The sequence below is a fragment of the Nerophis lumbriciformis genome, linkage group LG24 (assembly GCF_033978685.3).
Source record: "Nerophis lumbriciformis linkage group LG24, RoL_Nlum_v2.1, whole genome shotgun sequence".
NCBI classification, from domain to species: Eukaryota; Metazoa; Chordata; class Actinopteri; order Syngnathiformes; family Syngnathidae; genus Nerophis; species Nerophis lumbriciformis.
In genome coordinates, this window is record NC_084571.2 from 29,580,001 (window position 1) to 29,590,000 (window position 10,000).

At 36.8% G+C, this 10,000-nt stretch overlaps 1 protein-coding gene across 1 annotated transcript in view; it reads right to left on the reverse strand.

The window, feature by feature from the left end:
* Nucleotides 1–10,000, reverse strand: part of fmnl1a (formin-like 1a) — a 30,285-nt gene that overhangs the window by 1,967 nt on the left and 18,318 nt on the right. The window contains exons 10-23 of the mRNA XM_061981934.2: nt 8,078–8,152; nt 7,874–7,984; nt 7,648–7,797; nt 7,451–7,552; nt 3,795–4,476; nt 3,603–3,727; nt 3,330–3,532; nt 3,024–3,258; nt 2,884–2,952; nt 2,738–2,818; nt 2,243–2,372; nt 1,996–2,159; nt 1,835–1,936; nt 1,681–1,773 (exon numbers count right to left, since the gene is read on the reverse strand). Coding sequence (XP_061837918.2) covers nt 1,681–1,773; nt 1,835–1,936; nt 1,996–2,159; nt 2,243–2,372; nt 2,738–2,818; nt 2,884–2,952; nt 3,024–3,258; nt 3,330–3,532; nt 3,603–3,727; nt 3,795–4,476; nt 7,451–7,552; nt 7,648–7,797; nt 7,874–7,984; nt 8,078–8,152 — 2,322 coding nt within the window. The remainder of the gene's footprint in view (nt 1–1,680; nt 1,774–1,834; nt 1,937–1,995; nt 2,160–2,242; nt 2,373–2,737; nt 2,819–2,883; nt 2,953–3,023; nt 3,259–3,329; nt 3,533–3,602; nt 3,728–3,794; nt 4,477–7,450; nt 7,553–7,647; nt 7,798–7,873; nt 7,985–8,077; nt 8,153–10,000) is intronic.

A 10,000-nucleotide genomic window follows, 5' to 3' on the forward strand; every position in this document is an offset into this window, starting at 1 on the left:
TCCTGTTGGAACTTGAAATCTCCATCTCCATAGAGCAGGTCAGCAGCAGGAAGCATGAAGTGCTCTAAAACTTGCTGGTAGACGGCTGCGTTGACCCTGGATCTCAGGAAACAGAGTGGACCGACACCAGCAGATGACATGGCACCCCAAACCATCACTGATGGTGGAAACTTTACACTAGACTTCAGGCAACGTGGATCCTGTGCCTCTCCTGTCTTCCTCCAGACTCTGGGACCTCGATTTCCAAAGGAAATGCAAAATTTGCATGGTTGGGTGATGGTTTGGCGTGCCATGTCATCTGCTGGTGTCGGTCCACTCTGTTTCCTGAGATCCAGGGTCAACGCAGCCGTCTACCAGCAAGTTTTAGAGCACTTCATGCTTCCTGCTGCTGACCTGCTCTATGGAGATGGAGATTTCAAGTTCCAACAGGACTTGGCGCCTGCACACAGCGCAAAATCTACCCGTGCCTGGTTTACGGACCATGGTATTTCTGTTCTAAATTGGCCCGCCAACTCCCCTGACCTTAGCCCCATAGAAAATCTGTGGGGTATTGTGAAAAGGAAGATGCAGAATGCCAGACCCAAAAACGCAGAAGAGTTGAAGGCCACTATCAGAGCAACCTGTGCTCTCATAACACCTGAGCAGTGCCAGAAACTCATCGACTCCATGCCATGCCGCATTAACGCAGTAATTGAGGCAAAAGGAGCTCCAACCAAGTATTGAGTATTGTACATGCTCATATTTTTCATTTTCATACTTTTCAGTTGGCCAACATTTCTAAAAATCCCTTTTTTGTATTAGCCTTAAGTAATATTCTAATTTTGTGACACACGGAATTTTGGATTTTCATTTGTTGCCACTTCAAATCATCAAAATTAAATGAAATAAACATTTGAATGCATCAGTCTGTGTGCAATGAATAAATATAATGTACAAGTTACACCTTTTGAATGCAATTACTGAAATAAATCAAGTTTTTCAAAATATTCTAATTTACTGGCTTTTACCTGTATATATATATTTAAATACATATATTTACACTCATATATATACACATATATATATATATACATACATATGCATATACATATGTACACATTTATGTGTATATATGCACATGTGTACATTATGTTTGTACACATATACTGTAAATATACACGAATGTATCTTTTAGAAAATTAATTATGTATGTTTCGCAGGTTTCCCTGCTTGTCAGGGTATCAGGAATCCCCTGACGAGCAGGGAAACCTGCGAAACAGGCTTGTAGGGATGATATAGCCTCTGTGTTTTTTCCTGACCTAATGTATATTCCGCTCTACCCCGATTTTCAGCACTGTATAACGGATAAACTACAGTAACCTCGACTATGTATAATATATTATATATATATATATATATATATATATATATATATATATATATGTATATATGTATATATGTATATATATATATATATATACAGTACCGGTATATATACTTATTTATCTATATAAATGTATATACAGTATTTCAATACATATAAGTATTTCTATATAGTATAGTGTTTTAAAAGTTACAAACTTCCAATAGTTTCAAAAGTATCTTTGAGGTACTAACCCGTTTGTAAAATGTTAAGAGTCCACCAATTAAAAACTGACCCCAAGTTTATGAAAGGATGTTCAAAAGCGGTGAATATTTTACCCTTTGACTTCCACTCTTGGTGGGCGAGCTATCTCTCCCGTCTCTCATCTCCATCTCCATTTTCTTCTTCAGATCAATGTCTTGCTCGGCTTTCTGAAAACCAAAAAAAACTTGAGGCTCGACTTTAAAATCGACAACATCCCGACTTGCTCACCTTGTAGGCTTTAATGAAGCGAGAGAAGAGCGGGAAGAACATGGCCGGCTGCGTGGTTTTGGGATTCTCTCCGAAGTACTCCACCACGGAGAAGTAGGCCTCCTGGAAAGGCCAAGATGGAGTCAAGTGATGCGTTGTGAGAACGTTCGAGGCGTCTTTACCTGCGCCGTCTTGCTGTCTTTCATCAGCGACTCCAACTGCTCGCAGTTGCTTTTGATGAACTCCTTCAAGACGGGGCTGTCATCTTGCACCAGGAACTCCTTCTTGGTCATCTCCATGCCTCGCTCCAGGGAGCGGATGTCCTGCAGGATGCTGTCCAAGGACACTGCGGGCCAAAAGACGCAGGTTTCTTGGTAAGCTGAGTGAAACGCAAAGACGATAAAACCGGACTGGGAGACGACAGCATACCAAGGGCTGCTTTGTCCACGAAATGTAGCTCCGTGTAGAAGTTGGCCAGGTCTGGGTATTTGTCGAGAATGATGGTGGTCATAAAGTGGAGCAACGTTTGCGAGCGGTCCGTAGACTTTGTTTCCAGCAGCTGCAGAAACCAAAGTTCATAAGCTTTCTCAGAGCATTTCATTGAACTGGACTGTTCAGTTTGTCCTGGAAAACGTGCCTTTTATCCGAGCTGGCTTCATCAGTTCATGCTCATAGACCTAGATTGTTAAGAACCAGTCTAGATGTAGCAGGTTGGTCAGATCAGCATCAAGACTAGATCTAACCAATCTAAGTCAATCAATTGTTAAGAACCAGTCTAGATGTACTGTAGCAGGTTGGTCAGATCAGCATCAAGATTAGATCTGACCAATCTAAGTCAATCAGCATAAATTGATGAAGTCGCAATGAACATCCATAAACAAAACTAATAGCCTGACTTGACGTATTTTTTCCAAAGTTACTTACGAGGTCCAGACTCTGCAGTCTAAATCCGTAAGCCGGCCCCCTCTTGCTGCTGTTCATGTAGTTCCCAAACGCCAACACGATCTAGGTAGACAAAATCACGATCAGGACCCGGCCTGAAGACTGAATCGCTAATGTCGTCGCCTCACCTCTAAGATCTTCCTTAATTTGGCGGAGGACTTGATGGACATGGACGCGGCGATGATAGAGTTGAGTTGCTGCAGAGGAAGTAAAACCACTCATCAGTTCGAAGATCTTAAGGGAGTCCGTTCGAGGAGGTTGGACTGACCGGTTGAAGCCGCTTGACGCTCTCAGGGAAGTTCCCCATGAAGGTGAGCGTGTTGATGCGCTGGCTGAGGCGAGGAATCTTCCCGAAGTCCAGAATGAAGCGGTCCTCGTCCGTCAGCTCGTTGAGGGGTCGCCCTTCCTTCTCGTAGTTGAGTAGAAGCTTCATCTCGAAGTCGGAGGGTATGAAGTGTTCCAGCAGCTCCAGGAAGTCGATGGACAAGGACTGCTGGTCATACCTGTGAGAAAGGAAGACCACCAAATTGAATCCAAAAACAACTGAATCGAATCAGAACGAGGCGGTCCGTACATCTCGATGGCGGTGCAGATGTTTGAAGGACTCATGCCGCCTTTGCGTAAGGTGATGGCCAGGTTCTTGGCCTTGTTGGCATCAATCAAAGATGTCTTGCTGGGGGCTTTTTGCCCCAACTTCTTCTTGACTTTGGACAGATCTGACGGGTTCCCCTGCGCCTTTGTCTTGAACTGTTCCTCAAACATCTCCATGTTCAGGTCCTGCCGAGACGGAGGAGCATAAAATCAAAAGCTTGCACTGTCGTTCTCCGTTGAGTCAGCGCCTTCTTACCTCCAGGAGTTGTTCGTCGTCCAGCTCATTGAAAACGGTTCCTGAGACCTGGTTTGGTTTCAAAGGTTGCCAGTTCAACAGCGGCATCCTGAACTTGGTCTGAATGGGCTTTTTGCTCTTTAACCCTAAAGAAGACGACGTAAGACCATAGCCGTGGTGTGACTTTAAATAGTTTTCGGCTCCTCTCCCTACCAGACTGAATGTTGGGTGCTCCAAGAGTGGGTGGAGGAGGCGGTCCAAGTCCAGGTGGAGGTGGAGGAGGTGGTCCAACCCCAGGTGGAGGTGGAGGTGGCGGTGGCCCTGGTCCTCCTCGGCGAGCTGGTGGTGGCCCTCCTGCCGCAACTGGTGGAGGAGGCGGTGGGCCCCCTGCGGCAGCTGGAGGAGGTGGTGGCGGTGGTGGTAGTCCTACTGCTGCAACGAGAGGAGGAGGCGGTGGTGTTGGCCCTTCTCCTGCAGAAAATTTCTGAGGTGGGGGTGGTGGTCCTCCTCCAGGCGGAGGAGGCGGACATGGTGGCTCTCCACCAGGAGACGATGGAAGTGCTGGAGGACCGTAAGGAGGGGGTGGAGGAGGTAGTACAGGACGGGAGGGGGTGGATGAGGGTACGGGGGCGGTGGGCTGAGGCGCCGGTGCCATAACATAATCTGTCACCGTGATGGGCACCACCTGAATGTCCAGGCCCCCAGAGGCGGTCCGGGACAGGCGGATCAGCCCTCTCTCCTGCAGCTCGTGGATCTTCTGCTCCAGCTCGGAAGCCACCTGAGGAGCGGCCACGCTCAGACGCTCCCGCTCCTTTTCCCGCTCCCTGTCCAGTTCCTTCTCCCGTTCCCTCTGCTGGAGGGAGCTCACCTGGGAGCACGAATCCCTCAGACTCTCCTGCAAGGTACAACATGGTCTTACAGTCGTGCAACAAGTGTTGCTTACATACATATTTTTTTCATCCTTTTTTTTTTTAATACTCTATACAATACCATTAATACTACTACTACTCCATTAATATTAATATTTTCTCATATTTACATATTTCTAGATGAAATAGGATTACGATAAATATTAAAACAAATTACAATAGTACTAGTACTAATAATAATATCATAAATGTGCATCATTTTTATATATTTTCAAGACACTTAGGATAAAATATGAATACAAATAAAATAGTACTAATACGATTAATAAAAATGCAGTAATTATGTATCACATTTATATATTTTCTGTATCCAGTAGGATAACATATAAATACAAATAAAAATAGTACTACTGTATTAATAATAATATAATTATACATTACATTTATATATTTTCTGCGTATCCAGTAGAATAACAAATGAAAATTAAAGCTGCAAGCAGCGATGGACGGGACCGACTTTGATGGCTCATAAAATCCAAACAGGAGTAGTAATTAAAACTCTTTCATCAACTTTTAATCAGAAGGGTTCAATCTTGGCCCTGCGATGAGGTGGCGACTTGTCCAGGGTGTACCCCGCCTTCCGCCCGATTGTAGCTGAGATAGGCTCCAGCGCCCCCCGCAACCCCAAAGGGAATAAGCAGTAGAAAATGGATGGATGGATGGATAAATGGGGGTTCAATCTCTCTCCTGTGCTAATTTGAAGCCGACACGACAAAACGCGTTCAGAGGAGATAATGTTTGAAAAAAGGTGACTGTTTTTACTCAACTTTTGTTTTGAAGGGGGAATTGCAAACTTCCAGTTGATTTTTGCTGGGGTTTGTCAGTGTATGAAATATAGGTCTAAGTGAGACCTACATAGGTTTTTGTTTTATGTCTCTACGACATTCCTACTGGGAGTTACAGGCAGTTTTGTCTGTGTTTTCTTCCTAGGGGGCGCTAGAGCGCAATTTTGAGTTTTGGGGTTTGGTTTTTTTTTTTTATTAGATCGCAATTTTTGCCAGTCCTGATGTGTGTGTCCAATTTGGTGAGTTTTGAAGCATGTTAAGGGGGTCAATTTACAGCTCAAAGAGGCGGCGGTATAATAATAATAAAACGCTAGAAATACAATAGGGTCCTCTGTCCCAAAGGGACTCGGTCTCTAATAAAAATGGTACTACAGTATTAATAATAATATAATTATACATTACATGTATATATTTTCTGGATACTCAATTGGATAAAATAAATATACATTTAAAAAAATAATAGAACTACTATTAATAATAATAATTATGCTTTTTATATATTTTTAGACAATTGGGATAAAATATAATACAAATAAAATAGTACTAATACAATTAATAGAAATGTACTAATTATGCATCACATTTATATATTTTTAGACACTTAGGATAAAGTATTAATACAAATAAAATAGTACTAATATGATTAATAAAAATGTAATAATTATGCCTCACATTTATGTATTTATTTGTATATATTTTATTTGTATGTATATGTTATCCAGTAGGATAACATAAATACAAATACAAATAGTACTACAGTATTAATAATATAATTATGCATCACATGTATATATTTTCTGGCTACTCAATTGGATAAAATAAATATAAATTTAAAAAAAATAGAACTACTACTATCGATAATAATATAATAATTATGCATCACTTTTATATATTTTTAAACACTTGGGATCAAATATAAATACAAATAAAATAGTACTAATACAATTAATACAAATTTAATAATTATGCATCATATTTATATATTTTTTGGATATCCAGTAGTATGCATACAAATACAGTATGTAGTAGTACAGTATTAATAATAATATAATTATATATTACATTTATAGATTTTCTGGATACTCAATTGGATAAAATATAAATACAAAAAATAATAGAACTACTACTATTAATAATAATAAATGATTATGCATCACACTTATATATTTTCTGTATACTCTGTAGGATAATATAAAAATAAAAATAGCTCTACTAATAAGACTCATAATATTAATTACGCATCAAATACATATATATTTTTTCTGGATACTCTGTAGGATAAAATAAAAATAGTACTACTGATAATCATACAAATAATATAATTATGCATCACTTGTATATATTTTCTGGATACTCTGTAGGATACAATTAATATAAATAAAAATTAAAAATAAACAGTATTACTACGGTTATTAATAATATATTTTATGTGTATTCAATAGGATTAGATAGAAATACAAATAACAATAGTAGTATTACCAATAATATGATTATGCATTACAATTTTTGGGAGGTACTTAGTTGAATAAAATAAATATAAATAAAACATTGTGCTACTATTATTAATAATAACGTAATAATTATGTATTATAAATGTCCTGGGTACAAAATTAAAATTAAAATAAAATACAAATCAAAAATAGACAATAAAATATATAAATACATACAAATTTAAAATGGAAAAATACATAGGCCTCTGGCAAATAAACGTCTGGTGGAGTAAACACATTTTTCCATGCCTATTAATAATATAATATATTTTGGAAGTATTCAATAGGATTAGATATAAATACAAATAACAATAGAACTATTACCAATAATATGATTATGCATTACAATTTTTGGGAGGTACTTTGTTGAATACAATACATATAAATAAAATATAGTGCTACTATTATTAATAATAATGTAATAATTATGTATTATAAATGTCCTGGGTACAAAATTAAAATAAAATAAAATACAAATCAAAAATAGACAATAAAATATATAAATACACAAATTTAAAATGGAAAAATACATAGGCCTCTGGCAAATAATCGTCTGGTGGAGTAAATAAATGTTTCCTTGCCAGTATTTGGCTTTGTTGATGTAAATGAGATCGAGATGCTGTTGTTTAGGACGTGATGAGACTTTGTTCAACTGCAACACGCACCTTCAGCAGCTCCGTCTCCTTGGTGGCCTGCATGAGCTGAGTCTCCAGTTCCGAAATCTTCTCCGCAGTCTGAGTCTCCATCTCATGGAGCTGAGCGCTGAGCTGCAAGCAACAGGAACCTCGTCATCATCATCATCATCATACATACTGTACCACGCTGACATGTTCCCTCTCGTTCTTGACTTTTGCAGCTCCACCTGAACATTGTGGTCCTGCAGATGGTCCACGTGCTCAAAAACGCCTCCTCTACTCTCGGCGTCCTCCAGCAGAGCTCCGACGTCCAGCACGTTGTCCAGGTAAGCCTGGATCTGCACCTGCAGCTTCTCGCTTTCTGTTTCTTTCAGGCTCTAAAAAAAACATGCAACGTCTTATCGTCAAGTAGGTAAAAATACATATTTACACTTTTAAAATAAGGCATCTCACGTCCAGATACTTGTCCAAGCCCAGGTGAGTGAACTCATACTGCAAGTGCACGCGGAAATTCATATTCTCCACAGAGTGGACCACAATGTTGATGAACTGCATGCAGGCCACCTGCAAACACATGACATCATTAATATACACTCAATTAATTTGTGTAACTAATTACTCTAATGGCTGCAGAGAACATGTGCACATGTGGCCCACCATGAAGTCAATATTGCTGTCATCGTTGACGAAGTACTCCATCAGTTTCTCAAAGCGCCATCGCTCTCTGCTCACCTGACCAGAAGAGAAAAAAAATGTAAATAATTTACAAAATAATTATATAGATATAATATATTCTTATTTCATGTTAGGATGTATTTTTATTTTTTGTTAGATTTAATGTTATTGTTTTTCCTTTGTGTGAAGGATGTATTTTTATTTTTGTTAGATTTAATGTTATTGTTTTTCCTTTGTGTGATTTAAACATTACAATAAAAATACCAAAAACGTTTTACACAATATTTAATATGCATAAATTACAACTATGGTATGAAATATTTTGATAAATTTACAAAAAAAATAGTTCTCATTTTTTCTTTGTATTATATAAATATTACAACATTATTTTTTGGATAAAAATAATTCAGATTTTTTTTATATATTAAATTATAACGTCATATACAATTGTAAATATTCAGAAATTATAATTATTATATACATAATATTTTTCTTTGTATAAATTAAATATTAAAATACATTTAGCATGTATTTCAATCATAAAAATAACAATGATTTAGATATTTGAAATTATACTTGATATAGAATTGTACATGTGTAAAAATTGCAACTATTGTGTAAATATTTTGTTTGATTTAGGATTTTTATTGTTATTCCTTTGAACTAATTAAATTATTACAATTAATTAAAATGCAGCTGAGATAGGCTCCAGCACCCTCGCGATCCCGAAAGGGACAAGCGGTAGAAAATGGATGGATGGATGGAATTTAAAAGCATGCATTCTCATCATAAAAACAACAATTATTGAGGGTTTTTTTATATAATTTTGTGAAATATTTTGTTTGATTTAGGATGTTTTTGTTTCCTTTGCACTATCTAATTATTACAATAAATGTAAATGCATGCATTTCAATTTTAATGTAATATACAATTGTAAATATGTATAAATTAGGAAAAAAATTATATTCAAACATTATAAACAACCAAAAATATGAGTATGCATTTTGGGACTTTCAATTTTTAACGCCACCACAATACAGCAGTTATGATGTAATACACAATATTGAGTATGCATAAATTACAACTATGGCATGAAATATTTTTGCTAGATTTACCATTTTTATCGTTTTTCCTTTGTATTATATAAATAGTACAACACATTTAAAAACGTTATTTTTTTATTAAAAATAATTCAGATTTGTTTTAATATATTAAATTATTACGTAATATACAATTGTAAATATTTATAAATTAAAAGTATTGTATACATTAGATTTAATATTTGAATCGTTTTTATTTGTATTATTTAAATATTAAAATACATGTAGCATGTATTTCAATCATAAAAATAATTATTTGATATATGTTTAATTATACTTTATATACAATTGTAAATGTGTAAAAACTTAAATTATTGGGTAAATATTTTGTTTGATTTAGGATTTTATTATTTTTCCTTTGTACTAATGAAATTATTACAATTAATTTAAAAGCATGCATTCTCATCCATCCATCCATCCATCCATTTTCTACCGCTTATTCCCTTTGGGGTCGCGGGGGGCGCTGGAGCCTATCTCAGCTACAATCGGGCGGAAGGCGGGGTACACCCTGGACAAGTCGCCACCTCATCGCAGGGCCAACACAGATAGACAGACAACATTCACACTCACATCCACACACTAGGGCCAATTTAGTGTTGCCAATCAACTTATGCCCAGGTGCATTCTCATCATAAAAACAACAATTATTTAGATTTTTTCATATAATTGAGAGAAATATTTTTGTTTGATTTAGGATGTTTTTGTTTCCTTTATACTATTTAAATATCGCAATAAATTTAAAAGCATGCATTTTAATTTTAATGTAGTATACAATTGTAAATATGTATAAATTAGGAAAACAATT